This window comes from Sceloporus occidentalis, unplaced genomic scaffold, assembly GCF_023333645.1.
Source record: "Sceloporus occidentalis isolate IW3139 unplaced genomic scaffold, rSceOcc1.0.p SCAF_7, whole genome shotgun sequence".
Taxonomy (NCBI): domain Eukaryota; kingdom Metazoa; phylum Chordata; class Lepidosauria; order Squamata; family Phrynosomatidae; genus Sceloporus; species Sceloporus occidentalis.
Genome location: NW_028316987.1, coordinates 45503939 through 45529376, shown reverse-complemented (window position 1 = coordinate 45529376; position 25438 = coordinate 45503939). Strand labels below are relative to the sequence as shown.

At 39.1% G+C, this 25438-nt stretch overlaps 1 protein-coding gene across 2 annotated transcripts in view; it reads left to right on the top strand.

The window, feature by feature from the left end:
• The window catches only part of NEK11 (NIMA related kinase 11), a 98233-nt gene that overhangs the window by 58282 nt on the left and 14513 nt on the right, over nt 1–25438 (top strand). The window contains exons 13-15 of one of the 2 annotated variants that reach the window (XM_089532823.1): nt 9237–9415; nt 12941–13001; nt 21374–21470. In XM_089532823.1, coding sequence (XP_089388949.1) covers nt 9237–9415; nt 12941–13001; nt 21374–21470 — 337 coding nt within the window. The remainder of the gene's footprint in view (nt 1–9236; nt 9416–12940; nt 13002–21373; nt 21471–25438) is intronic. The other variant, XM_089532824.1, reaches the window with a different exon arrangement.

Genomic DNA, 25438 nt, shown 5'->3' with positions numbered 1-25438 from the left:
TACATAGGCTGCACATTTGGGGCAGGATGTAATGGCAGGTTAGATCTCATTGTTTCTGCCAGAATCAATTATCACCCTCCCTTTAGCAATCTACATGCACCCTACAAATCAGTTCCAAAGATCTAGAGAACTCTCTGGAGCAGGTTTTTGACACAACAAGAGACAGCAGAGTGGAAGAAAGTTCAGATTCCACCAGTGTTGGGTATAGTTGGGTAATGAAATTCATTCAGTTTTAGCCATGTTATGAAGACATTAATCCCAGTAAATGCTATAGTCAAGCTAAGCATGGCACAAAGCCTCCAGGATCAAAACCCATCTCTCTTACAAGGTAGGTACTGTACTTCAATGCAACTCTAGCAACCCATGTGAGATGCAAATTGTTTGATGTATCCTTAATGCAATTTGTTGTCTTGATCTGCAATATTCTCCAGAGAAATGCAAGATAGGTAATACAGTCATCCCATGAAGAGTGGCAAGGCTTTAGCTTTTGTCTTTTATAAAACAATGACAAGGATTTTGGGAGCATGCAACACTGCTCCTGATATATTCTTTCTAAATAATTTTGCTAATTGATTGAACTTAACCTCTGACATTATTGATTAATAGAACCTATATCCAACTCTTTTTAAATCTGAGCAGTCACACACCATGGGTGTCTTCTGAAATTATATGTGTCATGCTTTCAAAGATGCTTTCAGTGCTTTCAAACCATGCTTATGCATGCACCTCACACATTGCTCAGCATCTCCATATTATCATATGAATTGCTAGAGGGTTTTTTAAAATGTGTGTTTATATTACATTTGTTATGGTTAGAAGGAATTCCAGTTAGGCCTCCATCTGTGTAACTGTTGACTGCTGTTGACTTATTATATTATGTTCTTGTACTGTCATTGTGCAACTTAACTGAAATTGTTGTTCACAACTGAACAATCCAATGGGGATGCCTTACAAAGAATTATGATCAGCTCAAGAGCACAGATGGCATAGAAAAGCATTCTTACTAACTGTTGTATGTTTATTTGAGACCTTCAATTCTCATTGTATAAACCTATGTTTTAAGTTGTTTTTATGTAACTCTGTACTGTTTTAACTCAATGTGACTTACATTTTTGTAAGTGATATATTCTTTTATTGGTCTATGACTGTAAATAAATACACTACTACTAAAATGGGGACTCCAAAATCTGCCATACACACAGGGGATCTTCTGGAGCAAGGAATGCAACTGTTGGAGGTTAGGGAGTCATACTAGAAAAGAAGCCCAGTAACTAAACTCCTTGCCTATCTTCTGCAAACACAACCCACTACAATGGCACATAAGAAAATGCATATTATTCCACTGTGAAACTACCTTGGCTTCCTCTCCTTAGAGACTTTACATTACTGAAACAAGTAACAAATGCACACAATATAGATCAGTAGTTCTTAACCTGTGATCCACAGACCACCAGGGGTCCATGATGTCCTCACAGAGCATTTGCACAGGCTCAAAGGTTTGAAGGCTGCGGTGCTCAGCCCATGTCCTGCAGTAGAGTAGCCATGTAACAGGAGACAATTCAAAGGCTGGTTGGCTGGGCTGTGTGAGTTGTCTGTCATGTAGCTGCTCCACTACAGGGAAGAGGTGAGCTGAGCAACAGCAGAGTGACAGCAGACTGACAGCCAGCCTTTGCCCTACCCTCTTTCTCCCTACTCTCCTTTCTAGCCCAGAGCAGAGGAAGGAAGAGCAAGCAAGCAAGCAAACAAGCAAAGGATCTGGAACCCCTCAGCACTGATGTCAGCACTGATTTATTCAATGTTAACCAGGAAGAGGGTGAAGAGGATGCAGGGTGGGTAGGCAGTGGCAGAGACCCGCATGGATTGTAAATGTAGCTCTCTGCTACTCCCTGCCCACCCTGCAACCTTCCTCGCCCTCCTCCTCCTCCTCTCCATCTCCTTTCCCGCCAGTAGCAATGTATCTCCCTTTGGCACCATGATACTTCTGCTTTGCTTTGAGGCTAGCTCCACTGGAGCTCAAACCCTCCGTCCCACTTCTTTTCTGTCTTCTAGTTCATTTCAAATTCCGTCAAAACATTCTGAAGAGTATGATGGAATCATAGAATCACAGAATGTTAGAGCTGGAAGGAGATGCAAAGGCAGTAGAATTATTGAGATCCATATGCACACATCCCTTTTCGGACAGTGCTTCATGATCCTCACTTCTAAGGCACAAAGCTATTGACTTCCATGTGCCCAATTCCCTTTTTGGATAGTACTTTGTGGATCCTGCTTCTAGGGAGCAGAGTTATTGATGTCCATGCGCACAAAACCTCTTTTTGGATTGTGCTTTGTGATCACTGCTTTTGGGGAGAGGGGCTATTGATTTCCATGTGCCCTAGTCCCTTTTTGGACAGTACTTGATGATCTCTGCTTCTGGAGAGAAGGGTTATTGACTCTCTTGTGCATAAGTCTCTTTTTCGACAGTATTTGTTTTCTGTCATGTGTCCGTTGCCCTGCAGAGAGGAGGCAATGAATCAGCCAGTGATGGGACTCAAGGCAAAGGCTGGCTGGCCAGCTGGCTGGGTCTGACATATATTACCACACTACACTCTTATAGCACTGCTACTCCACTTTAACTGCTCTGGCTTCCTCCTGTTGCTTTTTGGGATTTGCAGTTTAAGGAGGGGCATTTAAAATGCAACAGGAGGCAGCCAGAGCAGTAAAAGTAGAACAGCAGCACTATGAGAGTGTAGTGCAGTAATGTGATGAGTCTTGCCATTCAACATGCTCCAGCCACAAACTGGAGACATCTTCTCTCCCCATCCAGCGCCTATAGGAGAAAGATAAACAGATGGTGTAATTGTTAATGAATGGTTCAGTGTTCAGATGTTGTTATTGCTGTTGTTGTTGTTACTAGGGTTTTGAAATCTTGGGTTAAGTCTTGGAGATCCTCAGCAATAAAATATTTTTAAAGGTTAAAAAAAAAGTTAAGAACCACTGATATAGATAATTGTGCATATTGTGCTATCATGGATTCTTTACTGGCAATTAAGTGTGTGTGTGTGTGTGTGTGTGTGTGTGTACACATATTATGTATTATATGTATTGGACTATTTTGCCCATTCACAGACATATTTTAATGTCTGACCCCAAGACTGTGTGACAAATTGCTAGCTAAAATGCACCAGCATGATTTTGCAACTTCACCAGTTACTGGGGCAACCCATGAACCCTTGTGTGATTTAAAAGATGACCCAGAATCGTGATGCTACTGGAATTAATAAATATCAGGTTCAGTTAAAAATTTGTCTTGGTTCTTAATACTCAGCCCTTATGAACTGAGGGTCATTATTTTTGACGTCCTTTTTCAGCTCAGAATGTAAAAACATTCATGCTGTCTGTATGCCCAAAGCTAGCCATTTTGTCACAGGCTCAGAATATTTTAGTGCTTCTGTTTAACTCTCAAAGATTGCAGTGGAATGACCTCAACTTCAAAGTTGCTTTGTAGATATTTACGTAGAAATGATTTAGTGGCCTGTTACAGACAGCCAAAATAAAGCTGCTTCGAGTCACAGTGGAAGTACGGTGTTTCAATGATGCATGCATCCTAAGAGTCCAGAAGTTGCACCAAAGCCACGCTCCAGCCCTAAGGACTGGAGTGTGGCTTTGGTGTGGCTTCTAGACTCTTATGACACATGCATCATTGAAACACCATACCTCCACTGTGACTTGAAGCAGCTTTATTTTGGCTGTCTGTAACAGGCCATTATGAACTTTTTACTTTTGTGTAAACTCTTGTTATTGTAAATAATCTACTGCATCTGACTTAGCATATCTTAATGGATACATTCTAATGTTTATTTAGTTGTTATGTAGTTAGATTAATCAGATCTAAAGCCTTGTCTTTGTGAGGGGTTTTAGTCTTTTCCAGGGGAGGAGACAGTAGAGAAGCCTTGAATTAACAAGTTGTCCCCTGCCATCACTGCTCAGTGGAGTAAGTATAGAGCAGGTGAAACCAAACTGTTAGTCTCAGAGGATAAAAACATATCCTTGTTGGTCATGGAGTAAAGTACAATAACATCAAAAAATCAAAAAATAATGATACATTTACTGGGCCAACGAAAATGCACAAAATACATGTTACAAGCTTTCAAAGCTCCATTGGTTTCTTCATCAGACAAAGTTGTTAAAAATCATACAGGAGAAGAAAATATTTTTAAAAATATGATGTTAGTCACAAGCCTTTTGCAGTTTGTCAAGCTATAGCTGTTCTCAGTTCAGGTGGTATGGAGGGACATTCATGCAGGCCAGCCTCTCTCCCTTCTGGCCCTGTCCCATTAGCAAGACAAAAAGAGATGCCAACTTGGATGGCAAGAGGATTTTAGTTGGCCCGATAAAAAGGTATCACTGTTGTGTGAATTTTGGAGGATAAATACATTAATGCATGTTTACAGCACCACTCACCCACATCTGCCAACATTATGAATCAGGAGAGAATATTTGGAATCAGCTTTTCCTATATCCTCACAGAGAGCCACTGTGGCATAATGTTTTAAGTGTTGGGCTATGACTCTGGAGACCAGGATTTTAACCCCCACTCACCCATAGAACTCCACTAGGTGACCTTAGGCAAATCACACACTCTCAGCCTCAGAAAACCCTATGATAAGGTTCCCGTTAGGGTTGCCGTAAGTCAGAAATGTCTTGAAAACACACAACAACATCCTCACCAATAGGGGCAGCTCAGTTCTCCTGCTGGCTAAGGCAACTAGTGAATTGTCACCTTTCACACTGTCTTAGCGATGATACTGTTAGAAACACATACACCCCTGCTGAAGAAGGACAATATGATTAGTTTCCCAAGGAGAATGTGGTTGTGGGTGTCCTCTCTCTGCCTGAAAAGAAGGAAGGAGCAAGATGAGGATATGGCTGTCACTATGATAGCCCCCAGCTGCCCATGCTCCCAGGGAGGAGAAGACAGAGGAAGAGTATACAAGACCAAAAGGAAGAGGTAAAAGGGAGAGGTGACAGCTAAACCTCCTCAGTAGCTAGCTCTGATGATCCCCAGAGCAGACCGTGGCATAGCCAGATTTATAAAAGCACAGGCATTTGGTGGTGGCAACAGAGCTGCAGTTTTCTTCTCATGGAGAGAGCTCTAAGGGGCCATTCACACTACCTTTTGTACCAAATTGTACCCCAGATTAAAAGTCAGAAGTTCCCATTGGCACTGATTTAAAAAACATCAGAATTAGGGTCTTTCACGCTCAATCCAGGGCAAATCCCCCTTAGAGCGTTTTTTCCGAAAGTGGATTATTTCCCGTGTCTTTTAGGAAAACCCGTTTCTTCCCTGCTGCTGGCAAATGTGAACTTGGCCCCGGTCATGATCGTTTTAGGGTTGCCATAATCTGTAATTACTCAAATACACACAACACACACACACACCTGGAGTTTTTAAAATTTGACAAGTTGATAGAATATGTGCACACTTCTGCCAGTTTTTTTTTTTTTTAAAGGAGGGAGGAAAGCACCCATTCTGTTGGCCAGTGATTGTAGGATATGTCACCTTTACAAAAGTGGAAGTGAATTTGATTGACAACAAAGAAGGCTCCGTTTTAAAGCGGTACTGCAAATGTGAACTTCAGAGGGGCAAATTGCATCGATCAAGGTAAAGGGTAGTCAGAACTTTCCGGGCAGATTTGGTATGGGGGCAACTGGATCTGCCCAGTTCTATCCACAGCAAATGGGCTAGTGAGAATGGGGCCTAAGTGAGGGAGCTCCAGTGTCAGGATAGGGGGAGAGAAGCAAATTTGCCATGTCAAGCACTGCCTCACTCAGACTCCTGTTAAAACAATCACTGCTCACCAAGAAAGCATGCAAATACCATACCTGTAAATACAGAGGTAGCTCTGAATCAAGCCAAGATGGGCAAACTCATGACTAGTTGCGAATGTGTGTGCATTATATATGTCACTATATTTAGATCAGGAATCAGTTCCAATAGTGGTGGAGACATTTTTCAGCCCCATGCACATATGATGGTTGTAGCGATGCCTTAGCGATGCCAAGAGAGTGTGATGTACCAAAGGTCACCAAGTGGGTTTCATGGCTCATTGGGACTTGAACCCTAGTCTCCAGAGTCATAGTCCAACACTCAAGGCACTATGTCATACAGTTATACACAATTATATTTAAAAGTCTATGTTTATTCCATGGAATGGTCTTGGAAATGGACATGAAATTGCAGAGAAAGATTTGCTATCTCTTTGCTTAAGAGTACTAACTTTGTTTTTAAAAGTACTAACTTTTTATTACAGTTTTGTTCTCTCGTGTGTTCACTCTTAGTTTCTTGTTTGTTTGCTGGCTGCAAATAAATGAATTTGTTTGTTGCCCTTAAATGCATGTGAAAGTCAGATGGCTGCATTAATGAACTAATAATGAACTCCAGGGAAGAAGCAAATTAAAGCAATTTTTCAAACATTCTATTTCTCCCACAAAGGAAAAACTTCAATAGTTATAAAAGATGGTACCACATAAAAACTGCCACTAGTAATTTGGCAAGTACTACTTTCAACAGTTTGTACTTCATTGTTTTCTACAGAGATTCATGCAATGGAGGATTCTCGTATAAAATGCTAATAGTATTAATATTATCTGAGATGGGGAACCTTTGGCTTTCCAAATACTGTTGGACAGTAGCTCCCATTGTACGCTCCCATTTGTTATGCTAGCTAAGCCTCACTCAGTCTGTCCTCCTAAAGACTCCTACATTTTATTCTGGCTTTTAAAATTCCCACATTATGTTTCTTAATGTGAATATTCTCATCACTAATGTAATATTTATTTGGTAAGTGTTTTGGTTCCATTTTGGGGATTTCCAACAGTGCTGGCCTCAAATTGGAGGTCCGTGCTCTCACTACACACAGATATCTGCCCCATATGTAGGTCAATTGTTCACTACCAGTACTAGTCATTCATAGAGATCTTTGAGACTTAACTGTGCAAAAGAGGTTGTAGCATAAGCTTCTGTAGACTTGTTCTACTTCTTCAGATGTATGGAGTGACTAGGAAGGACCTTTGTAATCAGATTGAATGAATAGTCATAGAAATGCAAAAGTTATGGCTTCACTCTCAGGAAGCAGACCAAGAGCCCATATAAAGCTGCTTTGGGTCAGTTTGGAGGTATGCTGTTTAAATGATGCATGCGTCCTAAGAGGCCAGAAGCCACACCAAAGCCATGTTCCAGTCCTAAGGACTATTGATGCAGCTCCTGGCTTCTTATGATGTGTGTGTCATTTAAACAGCATACCTCTAAAGTGATCCAAAGCAGCTTTATTTTGGCCTGTCTGTATAGGCCCTCTATGAAAGCTTATGCTAAAACTCCTTCCATACAGTTAGTCTCAAGAGTGCTACAAGATCCTTTTGTTATCTGATATTCCAGACTAGCATGGCTATGTCTCTGAAATCTAGTTCATAATTACCTTTGGGTTTACTACCAGGTGGCACTGTGTAGCATCCTGCCACTGCCTTCCATTTAAAACATCGCATAATGTTTTGTCACAGTATTCCTCAAGGGTATTGTATGAAACCTAAAGTGATGGGTAGTTGGAAGGCACCTTTTACCATGTTGAAATCACATGTTCAGGTGGGTGTTCAAGTGCCTCTTTGAGAATATGGATTAAAAAATAATTTCTCTGGAGCAAAGATTCTCGACACATTGCACTTTCTCAGATTTATTGCCAGATAACATGCATTTTCCCTTGTAAATTCCAACATTTACAAGGTTTGTGATGTGTTTTGGAGAATTAAATATATACAAAACCATGCACACATTTAAAAACGAGAATTGCCAAAATGCATAAATTCAAAAATAAGTACCAACATACTTTAGTGAATGATAAGATTCAGAGCTTGGTACAGTGGGCCCTTGGTATCCACTGGGGTTTGGTTCCATGGACCCACATGGATACCAAAATCCGTGAATGCTCAAGTCCCATTAAATACAATGGCATAGTAAAATTATGTCCCTTGTATAAAATGGCAAAACCAACTTTTGCCTTTTGCAATTTATAATTTTTGGAATATTTTCAAACTATGGATGTTCAAATCCATGGATTAAAAATCCATGGATATAGAGGGCCAACTGTAAATTTATTTTTCTGTCTCTGATACAAGTCTCAGAATCTCCTAACTGGAATGCTTACAAAGATGTGTACATAGGGGAAAAACGTTTATGGCAAATGAATACAATTTTTCCACGCAGAAGGGAAAAAAAGTTTAGTTGACTGATATGAACAAAGGAATGAAATGAGAATGTGGCTGGGATTTGGAGAAACACAATGAAATTGAGGCTGAGCTTTTCAAACCCCATCTGTCACCAGCTAGGGGCCCTCCATTTCCCAAGTATGCTCAGGGTTGATGCCATGCCATATTCAAAAAGCATCTTTTCCTCCAACAATATCATTTTACCATCTTGCTTGTCTTGAATTGGATTGCTTGCTGTGATCTTAGTTCAAGGAACTGATCACTCATTTAAGTTGAACAGTTGCAATGGTACACTCTCTTGTATGTCAGTTCTTAATTGGAGTCAGATTAATTGAAAGAAGAAGACATTGAATTGCAAGCACCACAGGACATATTCTCCCATGAAACATCTTCCCCCATACAAATTATTTCAGGGTTGTTGCTTTGATCTCAGCAAGTGTGGTCTTATTTATGTTATTGAAATCATACATATACTTGCTATGTGCCTTCAAGTTGTTGCCAATTTATGCAAACCCTAAGGCAAACCTAAGTCATAGTCCAGCACTTAAACTACTACACATTGCTGGCTGTATTTCAAATGCATATACTGCTCCCAATATTTATATATAGTGAATTTCTCATAGATAGCTTGAATGCCCTTCTCCTTAATTTTTTTCAATTAATAAATACTTGGGACTGTATCCAATGGGGTCTTTGCCTTAGCAGAGAAGACCAGCTGAGTCACATGATTGTCTCTCTTTCATCCTACATATACTGTAACCCTTCATGCCATTTTATTCTGGGGGGGGGGGGAGAGAGTTAACTCCAAAGAGCAAATTTTGGGGGGAGGAGGTAGATAGCTAAATGGGATAAAGGGAACTGAGAAAAATCAGATACCCAGTTTATGAGAACAGAAGCACCAAGGCCATTAAGGCCAAACCACCATTGACTTACAGAGCATAGTGAACAATGATTGAGCAAAATGTAGTTCATAAACTGCTCCTGTTTTGTTCCAGAAATCCCAGAAGATCCACTTATTGCAGAAGAATATTATAATGACGTATTTGATTCGTGTTCAGAAACAAGTGAAGATCAGGAAGAGGAGGTGGGGGTTGAAGAAGAGGAAGAAGATGAAGAACAAGATAGTGATGATGAAGAAGAAAATACATTACTCACTGTGTGTAAAACAAATCAGGTATACATTTACTCTTCCAAAAACACAGTGTGACAACTTTTGCAACTACAAAATGCAAACAGTATGGAAAAATGCAATAACCTTTTGAAAAAGCCCATTAAGAGTATGGACCTTATCCCATTAACAAATAATGTGGCTTACCTCTTCCAGCTTGAATTCGGGATCTGGGATGCCACTGGATGTTATCATACCCAAATCACTGCCTATCTAGCTGGGATGCCACCGCCTGGATTCATCCCAGGTCAAAGCCTCACTCAGCTTGCCAAATTTTGAAGTTGGAAGCTCCCCCATTTAGATGCATCTGGGCGGTGGCATCCTGCTATATCTGCATTGCTGTTTCATCGTTGATGTCACTTTCCAAAACTGACATTATTTTGCCACAAATGGGTTCTGCATTCTCTCCCCCTGTTGACAGTTGGATTATAGTGCAGTAGTTCAAAACGCTAGTTGCATAAATTTTCTTGTTTTGACCTGTCAAATCCATCTAAGTAAGTGATTATGTGCTCCCTATTTCAGAACATATAGTCTATATTCCAAGGAAAGCTGGGAGCAGAGGAGAGCACTTGTTAATGTGTGTGTGTTATGTATGTCTTCAAGTTGTCTGTCAACTTATGGTGAACCCATGAATTGCATGAGGTTTTTCAGTCAAGGCATATTCAGAGGTGATTTGCCAGTCCCTTCCTCTGAAATATAGCCTACACCACCTTACTGGAGAAAACAGATAGCAGTTTCACCATATTAACATGGCTGAAATACATAAGAAGCTTGTTAACTATGATCTCATGTTCAGTAAAAATGGAACAGTTTCTCTTTTTAAGTGTTAAAACAAACAAAAACATACTGAAATGATAATTGAATCTAGATTTGACTGTAGTATCTTGCTTCCTGGGCTAAAATTCTTCAGACAAAAAGTGTTAAGTTTGGAGTGCTGCTGGTACACAAAATGAATAACAACTAGAAAATCATGTGATCTATGCCATAAATTATATGACTACTGACATTAATTGGAACTTATTGAGAGTTCCTCCCAACATCATCCAGATAATTCAAAGTTTTCCTTAGGTTCCCAAATGGCATACAGTGGGCCCATGATATCTTCTAGGAGTTGGTTCCAAGACCTTTCTCACTGCCCTGCTCCGGATACCAAAATCTATGCATGCTCAAATCCCATTATATAGAAGGAAGTAGTAAATTGGAGTCACTTAAAAATCAAGATTTACTTTTTGGCATTTTTGGGGGGAGGATGGGCTATTTTCAAGCCATGGATGGTTGAATCCATGGATATGGAGAGCCAACTGTATAAAGGAAACCACTCATTTGTAGTAATATACAGCCTTTTAGAGGGCTTAAGCAATATTTTTTTAACAATACAGAGTAAACTCAAGACTGGCAATCTGCTTTGGGCAGCATGATAATTTGTCATATCTTTGTGGCTCATGTTTCCGTGACAAGAAAAACATAGAGCAAATGGAAGTTGTTTTATTGCCACCTGTGTCAGAATGTGATCCCATTATTTGTGCTTGTTTGTGTTTCACCCAGTGCACACACATAAATTTTGGTGTCATTAATGGATGAAGCAGCTATATACTCAAATAAGAACATACACTGGCACATTTACAGCATTATGTTAGTAAAGCAAGACAGCCATTTTTCCTTACCTCAGCATCTTTCATCCTGTTTCCCTTAATGTCTAATCATCCTTACTGAACTAGTCCTTAGATTTAATTTTCTAAATTGAAAATATTCTCACTTGGCCCCAAATTTACCATTGCTCAGAAGAAATTCTTAATGCTTTAGTGTGTGTGTGTGTTTTTAAAACATAACAGTTTACAAATTGGTCTTTTCATAGTTGCAGTTTACTCAGGGTGGACAGCATTCTGTCTACTCTGGTGAAACTGTGGTAGATTAAGAACCTTTGCTCTTCCTAGGGATTGATGGTTTTTCTTCTTTTCCCTTTAGCTTCATATCAATCCTTTCAATACATAAAAATGTAGAGGCTATAGTGAGTTCAACTCAGTTCACATGATTGTCTAAACAGACCCTTAGTATATGTTGACCATTGATTTTCTTTTTTAATTTAACTGGTAAGTTTGTGTTAAGTAAAATGAAACACATACTGAGTTGGTGAAAGTGGGCCTTTGCTCTCTGCTAGGGTTTGGTTCCAAGACTGCCATGGATAACAAAATCCGTAAATGCTCAAGTCCCATTGAATACAGTGGCATAGTAAAATAGTGTCCCATATATAAAATGGAAAAATCAAAGTTTGTGGTTTGAAATTTATACTTTTTTTTTGGAATAAGGAGGACCAACTGTATAAACACACACAAGGAGATTCTTAATTTCATTTTGCAGGCCCTAAGCAGATGGGCATTCTGCTCCTGGTTCTGACTTGGGTCACTCCCCTGGCTGGCATGGGGATGGGCAGGTGTTTACTTGCCCACCATGGACCTCCTACTGCTGTGCACCCTGTACCTGCCTTACCATTGTGTCTGCCAAGAAGACCCCTATTGCGACCCATAAGGTGGAGTGAGAGCTCCTGGCTACACCCACATGTCCAGGTGCCCTGATCCGACATCACATGCCGTGATGGAGCAGATGTGATGGTGAGGCTGGTACAGGGAAACAGGACTGTCTGTTTCCTATTGCAGCAGAGTTTCCTAGCAACTCTGTGGCAAATAGCTGGTCATTTAAGACATTTAAGGCCCCTGAATCAGACCACATATCCATCCATTCTGCCTGATCCTGGCCTAGCCCAGGACTACTGATTTGCATCATCTGGACAAGACAATCTGAGACCGAAGGCCCTGAGAAGTTAGAAAATGCTTTGGTTTAATTAACTGATCCTGTTTCTCCTCAGTGCAGCATGATTTTATATTGCTTGTATTGATTGATATTAAAGAGCCAGGGATTGCAGAGTAATAGAAAACCAAAAGAAAACAAGCATAATTTTGAATTATTTTATTCATTTTGTATTATTTTATCCATTTTCAGTAGAAAACTTAAGGAAATTCTTAAATACCTTTCACTGAAATCAATGGGATTTTAAACTGCTTTATTCATTTATTCCTTCTACTTACATAGCTATTTAAAAAGATTTCTGTCTTGCCTTTCTTCTATTACGGAAGCTCAGAATGGCTAACAGGAAAGAGAATCCTATAATGAAAGCAATATCAAATGATATAGTGTAATATTACAGGAATAGAATTTTGCGTGGGGGCAGGTAGATATTTAATTCTTTCATATAATACCATGCCACAACACTCCTTGTTACAGCAATTTAATACGCTAGAAGATTATTATTTCAGCTTCCCTAATGCTTGGACTGAAAATGATGATTCCTATGTTGTTATACTGATGTCCTTTATTGAAAAAAATTACAAGTATGAATTGTGGTTTCTGATAACTCTAACATTTGCCTCTTACCTCATATTGCTGACTTATATACTGTAACAAATGGCAGTGTTCCCAAAACCATGAGATCTGTTGAAATTGGTGATTTACCTTTTCTTTTCCTTATGTTCACAGGACAGTGATGTTGAAGCAATGGTCAGATATATGGAGAATATCCTAAATACCAGCTCTTTAGGTGAGACGTTCTGTGCTTTTCTATGAAATAATGTCAGAGTTTGCTATCACTGTTAAAAACTAGTTTTCATTTTCTGTCTGTCCATGGGCCTGCTGTTTACCATCATGAGTTTTAGTTTGCAATTTGGGAACATAATTGTTCAATTTTTGCAATCAAAATAGTGATATACATTGATTAGAACTGTGTCATTCTCCTAAAGAGTAACTCCTTGATAAGCTATGTACACATAGAAGCAGTTTAGGCTCATCTAAGCTGATAGGGAACACAGATGACAACCAGATTAATATATTTATTAAGGATTTCATATATACTAAATTGAATTCTGTTGTTGCTTTAATATTGCTATAGTTGTAGAAAATAAGATTTTGGCTTAGAAAACTGCAGAGAAAAAGAAAACAATATTTTTAAAGGCTAGAGTATTCAATGGCTTTATGATATTCCATGGGATTGTCATTTTACAAGTTCCCACCACAACCCCTTTTTTATAATCTTGCAGCTGGGATGTTCCTCTGAATGTTAGCCCTGTCATTACTTACTGTGGGAAGGGAGTGGCAAATGAACTGAAGCATCTAAAAGAGTATGCCTTAATTTAGGGCAGCCCATGGTGTGTGTGTGTGTGCCCTCCATCACCCTTTCTACCGTTGTCCTCACACTTGTCACAATTTGTAGTGCCAAAAATTGGTGGGGATGGTCATGCAAACAAGATGTGTGGAAACCCCCCCCTCCCCCCGATGTCTTGTTTACAAGGCTAATAGTGCTCCTGGAAGTCTCGTGGAAGCACTGTTTTCATTAGAGATGAGGTGCATAGGGTATAGGCACTTTCTTTCCAAGACTATTAGATGCAGTTTCTGGAGTGTGAATGAAGTGTGAGTTGGCTATGAATCAGATCAGATTCAGTAGGGTGTGTCAAAGCTGCACAATGAAAACAAAAATGATAGGAAGAAAATCCACTCACTCGAAATGTGGTGCAGGAGAAGAGTTCTGCCGATACTGTGGGCTGTTAAACAGACCTATAAATGGGTATTAGAGCAAATCAAACCTGAACTTCCTTAGAAACCAGATGACTAAAGTGAGAAAGTCATACTTGGGACATATTGTAAGAAGACATGACTCACTAGAAAAGACAATAATGTTTGATAAAGAAGAAGGCAGTAGGAAAAGAGGAAGGCCACAATACAGATAGTTTCAATCAGGAATGCTGTGGCCCTGAACCTCAAGACCTGAGCAGGGCTGTTGATGATAGGGTGACTTGGAGGCCTCTCATTCATAGAACTGTTATAAGTCAAATTCGACTTGATGGAAGTTGGAAACAAAGTGCCTGAACCTGTCTAACTAGTGTCCAGTGATAATAATACTTTCAGGAGAATTCCAGAATTGTTTTTAGACTTGAAAACAAACCATACACATCCTTTCACAAATACATTTGACACCTGGACCATGCCCTTTTCTGTCTTAGCACAATAGTAGAGCTTGCCTGCTCAGTTTTTGGGATCATCTCCTGAGAGATGACAAAACATGGAGCTGGAGAAGAATTTTAAAATCATAGAAGTATACAGCAAATCCAAATCAACAGTCAAATACTGAGAGATGGGACTAGATGGAGCATTGATGTGATACATTGTTCCCTACGCAGGCTCCATACTTTCATTATAAGAATAAAACAATTACAGTGAAATCACTGTAAGGGGATTCCAGTAGTTGAGGAACCCAATCTAGAGGGTTTATCTAGGGAAGGCTTGGATCCAGCAGGCCCAAAGACCACCAACTTGAGATACCCAGCTGAGATGCTGTCTGAGGAAAATGGATGTCTAAAGGGCTTTTTGTGGATGTTGTCTTCTCTGCTCCCGTTGGACCGTTTTGCTACTTGAGAGACATATCTACACCGTTTCAAACTGCCTCAGATAATGGCACTTAAGTTTTGCATTATATTCAAACAAATTTTAATTCTAAAAATCAGGATTTGAATTTTTAGAGTCTGAAGAATTAATGGAAAGAACAACACTGATCATATTTTATATGTGATTTTTTTAAAAAAGACATTAAACTGTATTCCTTAACTGGTTTTATTGAGTTTGTTTCAAACAGTTGTATACAACCATCAGTGAAAAAGCCCAAGGTGGTGCATAACAATGGAGTTTAAAACAGCATGTTTAGAAGTATGGCTGTAATCCTACACACAATAGAATATGCCCCACTTGAGCTCAGTGACACTTAACTGCTGAGTAGAAATTCACAGAATCAGTGTGAAATATATTTTTATTAAAACATCTATGATTTTTTTTAAAAAAATTAATTAAATAGAGAAAAATAACTGAAGCCACATGTAGGGAAAATTAGATTAAAATAACATTTGAACATTCATCTTTCATCACATCAAGGTCATACTTCGTTGACTTGAGTGGATATTAGAATAAGTTGTAATGAAAGGAGGAGCATTAAAGTTACAGTAATTCATTTGAGATTACATATGATGCATCATTCTTCATAATGTACTGTATTTCCCTCCAGACATATTGGTAATGATTGGAGATTTCAATGTAGAAGACGTAACCTTTAAAATTCCTACCTATATTTAGTTGCATATGTGCTCATATGTGCTGGGTATGACTCAGGGTATCTAGGTACAATAACAATTACATTTTATCTCTGCAGTCTTAGATCTATCTGCTTAGACATAAAATACATTGAGCTCAGCAGGGTCTATACAACTGCAGCCTGAATTAAAGATGATTTGACTATTGCTGTGGTGTTGATCAGAGCTTGGAAATAATCGTTTTTAGACTACAGCTCCCAGAATCTCCCTGGCCAGCAGGGGACATGCTGAGGTGATGGGGACTTATGATCCAAAAAAGGGGTTTTTTAAGGCTCCAGTACTGATTGGTGTGGTCACACACACACCAAATATCAGTGGCAAACTGCAACATCAATTTAAAAATGTTAAAGGTGAGGGGCTGCAAAAATGGGCTTGAGTTATGCATATAGTTCATGGGTATACTTTGTCCATCACTGAACTGTAAGTCCCTTCAAGTTGCCTGTCAATATAGCAATAGCAAGTACATTTCTATATTGCTTATCGGTACATTTAAGCACTCCCTAAGCGGTTTACAATGTGTAAGCTAATTGCCCCCAACAAGCTGGTTACTCATTTTAGCCACCTATGGAAGGATGCCAGGCTGAATTGACCTTGGCACCCCTGGCTGGTATTGAACCTTGTGACTGTGAGTGACTGGCTGCAGGACAGGTAGCTTAACCCATGAATTTCATTGGGTTTGTTTAGGCAAGAAACTTTCAGCCCATAGGCCTCTCTTTGCTCACCTTTGCAGTTTCTGGTGCCTTGTTAGGATGAGTGAAGTGGTCACCCAAGGCAGCAGATGATATCAGGGTCCATCATACCAAATTTCTGACCATTCTTCTCTGTTGTAGGACAGAGCAGTGTGAATCAAGCTGCCTTCTCTACATACCCCCTCTAAGTTATACTGCTGTCTTCAGGTACAGTAGAGAATGCTGTCCCATCAGCACTGTAAAAGTGAGAATCAGCTGCCAGTCAGGTCAGCTTCTGTAGGCTGTAGGAATGGGAGCGAGTCTGATATAATATTTTTCCTTCACCTCCAGCAGCCGTGTTGAGCCAAACATGTGGCCTCTGAAAAGAAGCTCCACGTTTATAACCTGTATGTGCTTGGGTCTGGTACAGAGTTTTGGATAAATGTGTGAATACTGAGGAGATACTGAGATAGTCTAGTCCTCCCTGACTATGCCCTATCCCAGCTCCACAGCTGCCCTGATCTGCCCCATTCCCTTGGCCTCTGTTTCTGTGCCACCATAGCCTTCTGCATGGATATCCTGCTGGGCCAGCCAGCATGTCCACCACATTGTGCAACTTGCTTCTGAGGTGAGAACAAAGTGCCCAGAAATGGTTAAATGCAATGTAGTTATTATAAAAAATGGCCAAATGAAATTGTTTTATGTCTTCCACAGTGCCTCAAATTATGTAACAATTAGATGGCATACGTTGCACAGATGTATCTCTTCTCCCTACTAATTTTATGGTATAAATGTTTGTTGTAAGTGGTTTTGAAAGCAGAGCATGCAAGTAGTGTATAGCAAAGGGCATCCATTTTATTACCACATAATTCCTTTGTGATCATAGATATTTACATGAGTTGCAGTCTGTTTCACAATATTAGTGAGAATTACTTTTGGCATTTGTTTTGCTGATCGAACATCTAGATTTGGACAAGAATATTTTGAGTTGCCAGCAATCATTCGAGGACAAATCTGTGATATTCAATCAAGATCAGCTTGTACCTTTCCCCTTTAGTTAATAAAACAATGTAGCTGTTGGATCAGCTTTCACATTGCAAGATATCTACAGATAGATTTTCTACTGAGGTGAGGAGTTCCGAGCGTAACTGCCAGTAGTTCTTATCCATGAGTGGGAATCATGTGGCCCGTAGACTACATATGGCTTCTATAGTGTACATAAACACACACAGACATACACACCAATTTGCGGAAAGGGGTGAAAAAAGGAGAAACCTAGCTCAAGAAGCTGTAATTCTCCTCTAAAACGAAGTGTGCCCTTAACCATTTTTTTTAGCCAAACTACTACTTGTTAAATAAAAAAAGGAAGTGACCTTCTGGTCACTATTGGCTTCACCAGGAGGGACTATTGTGGTTTGTGGCTGGTCAAGGATGGGGGCCTTCCATGGTTGTTCACCCCTGGTTTTAAAAAAATGCAGTTCAGTGGTGATGCAACAGTATAGTATGGCTTACAAATATTCCTGTAAACTTCCTAAGGAAGAAAATAAGAAAGTTAAGGGCAATGATTAAACACTAGCCATTTCTGATGTGCATAATTTAAAAAAATATTATATGTTTGTTTGTTTGTTTTACTTAAACAGCACCAATCGGAATGAATCAATGCCTGGAAGCCACTTTGTCTGATAAGAGTCTGACTCAACTACTTCGGTGTCTACAAAGAGCTACTTCTAGCAGTTACATTAGTGCAAATTGGTCAGCATGTGACTAGGAAGGGCTCTTTTATCTTGCTCAGTTATGTGTGTAAAAAATGTATATTCTGTTTGCACATCTTTAAAAATGGACATTACTGAATTTTATTTAAAAGTATGAACATTATTAAATTTTATTTATTTGGTATAATTGTCAGACAATAATATAATATAATTTTCATAAAATAATATCTATGCCAGGGTAGTAATTGTGCAGTTCTCCCGCTGTTGTTGGACTACAACTCCCAGCAGCCCTAGCCAGCATAGCCAGTGGTGAGGAATGCTGGGAGCTACAGTCCAAAAAACATTTGGAGGGCTGAATGATTAATACATGAACTATGCAGTTTAGAACAACAGAATCACAGTAGACTCAAAATAATAAAGGAGTATATAACATTAACAAAACTTAATGCAAAAACAAAAATTAAGAAAAAGCAAGGAAGTTGTTTCAAGAAATGTTGCTTCTGCTTCATTGTCAGATGATAGTTGAGCAGCCGTGTTACCAGAAGCAAGGCCATCACCTTAGATGGCCTTTTTAAAAGGCCCGTTAGGTCTATAAATAGGAAGGCAGGTTTTCAGGTAACATGTTCCTGAGTTGTTTAGGGCTTTATGTATTAATAAAACAATCTTGAGGGCATCTTCAGATCTGGAAACACATGTATGCATCTAACTGGCAATGTGTCCTATCTTTGGTGTATAGTTGGAGGTGGTGTTAATTCAAGTTTTCTGGATTTGTCCTAAAGATTGTATCTTGCACTAATTTCAGAAGTATGGTCCCTTTACTTCTGCTCGCTGTCGGTTTATTTGGTCTTTCTCTGCATTTTGGGACACGTGAGGATTTATGGCAATGGCTGCTTGCATGAGTTTGTGATAGGACCAGAAAAAAAGAAGTCTATTTTATGACACCACTTTGTTGTCCATGCAGTTCCTCCTTGTGCTCTCACGGCAGCCCTTGATACTTTCCAGATATTTTATTTGTAGTAATATTGCTGGCTGGTTGTTATTGTTGTTGCATTCACAAAGCCTGTCCACCACATACAGCTGGAAAACTTTTTAAAATCAAATAAACTGATCTGCCATTTAATGTCATAAACTGTCCACTACTATAACCTCAAATCTTTCACTCTGCAAAACAATTTCTGCAAGATCATACTTTACTGGAAAGGGACCTAAGTTTGTGTTTGACATTGTATGTGTGTGTGCATATATATCTCTCTCAAAGAAAGCATTTAGACTGAGGCTGAGGCCTCAAAAAAGGTGAGAAAGCTATTTTTAATAACATAATTTCAGATTATAAAAAGATGAAGGATTACATAAGTGAAACCACTTGGGAGTTGCTCAGATAAGGGCATGCAAACCACTTACAAACAGAGAGAAGCAGATATATCTGTCTACTGAAAGATACAGCAATTACATTAGGACAGTGACAATAATCCCAATTTACCCTTGGTGGATTAAAAGAAAACATAAATAACTTAAAGTCAGTTTTGCAAGATTTTTTGGACTTTAAATGCACACTGTATCTTTAAAGGCACATAGTGGCTAGTGTAGAGAAAAGTAATTCCCTCGTCCCTTTAATAGTCAAAAAACATTTGTTTGTACATGTAGCTTCTTGGGCAGTTATGGTTCTTTATGGTCTCTGTGACACACACGGGTTATCTGCACTTGTGTAGTGCATCTTTGGATCCTTCTAGAATAGTTACATAAGCTCTTGGGTGGTAGTTTCGCAAGATTCCTCAGCTTGGCTTCTCTTCGTAGTCTCATTGGTAACTGATGCAGTAACAAGGCCACTCTCTGATTAAAATTTCTTAGTTATGCTCTCAAAATAATTGGAGGATTACAGTATCTTAAATTAATTGGAAGATTAGGTATCTCAGAATTGTGGGGCATAAATTTGGAGTTACAAAAGCATGAAAATAATGGTCACAATCATTACATTCCTCTATATTTATTCTCTCCTGTTATATATCCACTAAGTCCCCAGACTGCATCCATTCACCATTTATTCCCTCTGGTGGTTTTGAAAGCTTGTTTAAATTTTTTTGTTTCTTTTGGGTTGGGCTGATAAAAATTATTGCCACAAAATAGACTTTGATTACATATACTTTGGAATTAGTCTTATAATCAAAATGGCTACCCCTGCATTTGTACTTCTGGAAAAAAGATGGTTGTTGTGTGGTTCCTGTGTGACCTCAGCATGGGACAACATGAACTGTTGGAAACTTGTACAAAGCTCACAGGCTTCACATCAGTTGCTCTTGTAGAGTAATTAATTTGAGTACAATACTTTGTTTTCTTCTTTAAAAGAAACAAAACATAAAATAATGATAGCAATAGTCAAATGGATGTCACCGATTTCAAGGGAATAAATGCACAAGGTGCAGGATTGTCGCCAACAACAGATATGCAATTCATCACCATCCCAATTTCATATCAGAATTGTTCACAACACCAGAATGTGAAATGCCTTATACATTTTTTCCCTCTCAGATTTGTGTCCCATATATCATCTTACTTTCATTTACAGAATCTTTGTTCAAAACAGCACTGTTGGACAGCCAATTCCACAGAACTATGAGATGCCTCTCACTGTTACTGTCAAGACTGAGAACAACACGAGCCATTACTTTTATTGTTGGATTAGCAACCAACCTGGAACTTTAAAAAATGATATATAAAGCAGCAAGGGCAATTTTTATCATAACTTCATTGGGATTGGGGATGTTTTACTCAGATTACCCCCCTCCTGGCACAGCAACCAGAATTAAAGCTCACATTGATACCAATGGTGATTGTTGGGTGCAATGTACAGTTTAAATCAGGATAATAGCTCAGAATAGAACCCCCATGCAGTCTGAAATCTATATGAAAATGAGGGTGGGGCATGCCTAGTACGCTATGGAAGTATTGTCCACTCTACTCAAAATTTCATGCCAGGGTACATTATAGCAGCTTTGTTATATGCATCTATAAAAAAAGAAGTTGTGACATGGGAGGGGGGGAATCTTTTTTCTGTAAATATCTGGGCAGAGGGTGGCAAAGGAGCTACTCAAAAGTGTTTTGTTATGCAGTTTGTCACTACCATAGGAGTTATGCAAGAAAAAGTCTCCTTTACAGAGCACTGTGATGTTTTAGTATGCACTATTGAATGGAAAATGGGTACAGTATTGTGCTTTGTCTGCCCACTCAAGCAAGTTCCCCTAATGTGTATTTAATAAGCTAATCCATCTTTAATTAATGCAGCATTTTCCTGTGGCAAAGGTGACTGCTCCCCCTTTCTTGATTGCCCTTGAGGAGCACAGGATTAGATTTGCAGGAGTGATGAGGGTGAATGAGCATGTGCATCTGTGCATTGATTTGTAGGTACTGGAACTGCCACCAAAATGACTCCACTGAGACCCAAGGGATCAAGAGCTCTCAATGACACCATGGCAGCAACCAAGCTGAGACGTATGAGGGAGTAAGTCGCCTTTTAAAATGCTAGCTGTAGACAGGAATGTTGGCTTTTGCAAGACATTAGAACAAAAGTAACTTTGATCCAGCATATTCATTTACATTCTAATACTTTGCTACAGCAGCTAATACTCAGTGGTTAAGTAATGCATCAGAATCATTCTCATGAGCTTTGCACAATGTCTTTCATTTCTTTTGAAGTAAGATCACAGTTTGTAGTTGTCTCAGAACTGGCCATTCTTCACTTCTGTGTTATATGGGTGAAACTCCTGCCTATTTAAATATTCATAGTCAGGACTGTCCTTTTTCTCTTTTCTGCTGTCTTTGGAGATTAAGGCCATCAGTGGCTACTAGTCAAGATGGCTAGTCATCTCTACTATCAGGATGGGTGAGTGTTTCTCTACCTCAGCTGTTGGCGAATATGATATAGAACTTTCCTGGTGAATTTCCCATACACAACTGGTTGTGTCTGATGCAGCAGGGATCTGATTTTATAATGCATGATGTCAAGATAGATAGATAGATAGATAGATAGATAGATAGATAGATTCAGACAATTAGGAATAAGATCATATGCATTAATATATAAGAGAATGATCACATTTCATCACATTCTATGCCTGAGGTTTTAGACTAAATTCTCATAGCCTTCAGCAACAGAAATCTGTGGGGTTTATCATCACCCAACTAAACTAGTTTTGTATTTTGCTTGTATTTTAGTAATGTGAAGCAAAGGCAGCAGGAGTATTAAACAATGTGAAATTATACATTAACTTTTATTATCTTAACCAGGGCATTCTTCTATTCAGTCAGCCATAGTTTCCCATCATGAGCCACTTGTAAATTCTAATCCATTAGTGAGAGAAAGTGCCCTGACAATGCCACAAACTCTAGATTAACATATAGACTGCAGCAATGGGCAGGGATGAATGGAGCCAAGATTTTCCTCTTCCATTGTGGTGTCTTCTTCCCAGGCTCCCTTGAATTGTTTTCTGGGCCTGGGAAGTCAGCCAATTGCCAGCTGCTTCCCTGGCACTGAAGGCTTCAGTTAGGTCCATTTGGAAAGTATAAATTCAGGGCAAGCCATTATAACTTAGACTGCCTTCCCACCCACCCACTATAGTTTGATGATATAGTTTTGAAACAATAGTTTCAACTTAGTTGATCAGTGATGTTTGGCAATTTACTTGTTCTGTCTCTATGTCATACATTGTCACAATTTTGGGTGATGTGGTATATGGTAAGATCTAGCTTGATTTAAGAGTTTGGCTTGAAACCTGCCATCCCCACAGGAGGTATCCAATTTTGGGACATCATAGGGGAGATATAATGGTAACCTAAACTTGTGGGTCATTAACTGCCTCATCCCAGGTGGCAAGAGAACTACCCAAGTGGCTTCCTTGTCACCATTCTCTTGCTGTGTCAGAAGGCGGAGTTGGGTTGGGTCGTTCTGCACCCAAGTTCCATCTCTGTCTCACACCATGCCTCATGCATATGCAATGTAATGTCAATAAAGTTGTGGTCATTTCATTTCCAATCCATTTGTTTGTGGGATCACTTGCTGTTGTCCTTGGCTCCTTCATCCTTGCACCATAGCGGTAGCTAGACCTGCAGATAGTCTTAATATGCTAAAGAACTGATGGACATTCTTCTAGTGGTGAGAGAGTTTGAAAGATAGCAGTTAATCTGTACCATTATGTAATAAATGATAGTTCTCTAATATTTAATTTGATTTGAACTCAAAGTATTTGTAATGTATTTATTGGCAAAGGCTATTCCCTCTGCAAATTGGGGTGGGCAAAGGAATTGTCTGCTTCTGTTGGGATATGCAAGAGCAAAAGGACTGAATATGTAGGAGAGTTTTGGTTCTTCCAGACTGCCCTATTTTAAAACAAATTTCATCAAACAGTTTTGAGTTTTCTTAGGAGTTCAGGGGGAAAGCTGCAAATGGACAAAAGCAGGACTTAAGGATAGGAATTGCTCTGATTTTCAGCGATAGCTTGCAATATCAGATGTGTGGAATTATTATCCAAGCCTTTTATCTGTTGGGTGAGAATTTGAAACTAGCACATATGACTCTGTTCAAACCTATGCATTTTCTGTACCTTAAAATTACACAAACTTTGGACTGTGGTTTTGCAAACTGGAGATTGTAACTGTGCATTTGATTGTTTATTACAGTGCAAATCTTTAGTTATTATTGAAAATCCCATCAACAGAGTTAAAGACTGTTAGTAAATATTTATATTTACAGATACTAGTAAATATTTATATTTACAGGTACTAGTAAACATTAATATTTACAGATAAATAATTTATAAACATATGTACAAATTCGTAAGTAAATATTAATCTGCAAAGGAAGGACAGAGGATTGCAGACTATAGGAAGCAAATTGCTTCAACTGGAAGTTTATATTTCCTGCCTGGGGATTATTTAATTTCAATTTTACAGTATAGCATGTACATTATACAGTATAGCACGTACTGTATAGTATGGAGGTATGAAGGGATATTCTCTAGTAATTTCCTTACATTCTTTGTAAATGTATCCCACATTTGTGAAAGGGGACTTATTTTCTGCAGCCCTTTCACACTATACAATATGATTTCACTTTAACTACCATGGCTGCATTCTATGGAATCCTTGGGTTTGTAGTTTGATGAGGCACTATAGCTTTTTGGCTGAATATTCTAAAAACTTCTCCCTATACTGAACACCCCAGGATTCATTATTATGGAAACATGTCAGTTAAAGTGGAATATAGTGCTATAATTGTGTAGTATAGAAGGACCTTTAGTTGATAGTGGGTGATACTACCTGGGAGTGACTTACCTGAATTACCTGGGGATGACTTCTCTTCTTATGTCTCTCCTCCCCGAGAGGCCCCTGCACTGGGCCATGTTAGCCTTGCTAACTGACCTTAAGTCTCTTCCAGTTTACTGCTTAGTTCCCTAAAGAGTACCCTAGGACCACTGCCTTCCCTACAGGTAGGAAAAACAGCAGTTCCCACTATCTCCCTGTCCCACAAGGGGCAGCCAATAAAAATCCTGGACTTTCTGGAAGTGGGAGTAAAACTCTGAAATATCAATAGATGTATTCAGTTACATTTTGAACTCCAAAAGCTTTTGCTTAATCAATACTCAGAAGTAAAATATTCCTGGACTTGCAAGTTGCTCTAGCAATCCTTTGGTTGACGAACAGGGCTTTGTATTTCTGAAACTCCCACCATTTTTTACAGGCTGTCTTTCTTCTCAGGACTCTTTCGCAGCATTATGATTTGGCCATTGCTGTATGCCTGACTGCAGAATAACAAGAGACATACATAATAGGCTTAGCATTTATATCTTTCTCCTTTCAGTGATAGAATCAAAAGAAAGAAAAGCACTAAAAGGAAGAAAATGACTCTAAATACATAGTGTTTCATGTGCCTTTACAAAGACACCAAAGAATGCATACAGTAAGTCAGAGTTTAATGGCCATGAACTTTACAGTGCAGTTTTAAAAATTCAAGAAAAATGCGGATGGGCAAAATGAAAAAGCTTTCATAGACCAGCATTTAAGTAAATTAAAATCTTGCCGCACAGCAGTGAATGCCTCTCAGTCAGCCTCCAGTGTCTTCTACTCAGCAGCATGCCAGGATCCGGCAGAAGGCCCTAGCATTACCTGCTGAGTGTAAGTAAAACTGTCTTTCAGAAACTGCAGAAGAAAGACATTTGGTGCTTTGGGTGTTTTCCTCCTGCTCTGCACTGAATGACCATGCCACTCCTGTTTAAAATTCACAGGGGTTGTGTCTATAAGGCTCTAGTGCATATACTCTTGACATCAAATGTATGATTTGTTTTAAAAATTCAGAAAGAAAGGTCATATTGAAGTAATTGATTGAGCACTGCATGATCTTTAAGGTCAGCTGACAACCAAGTGAAGAAAAACTTGGCAATTTTGTCATGAGGTGGTCTATAGTCCATGTGAAGG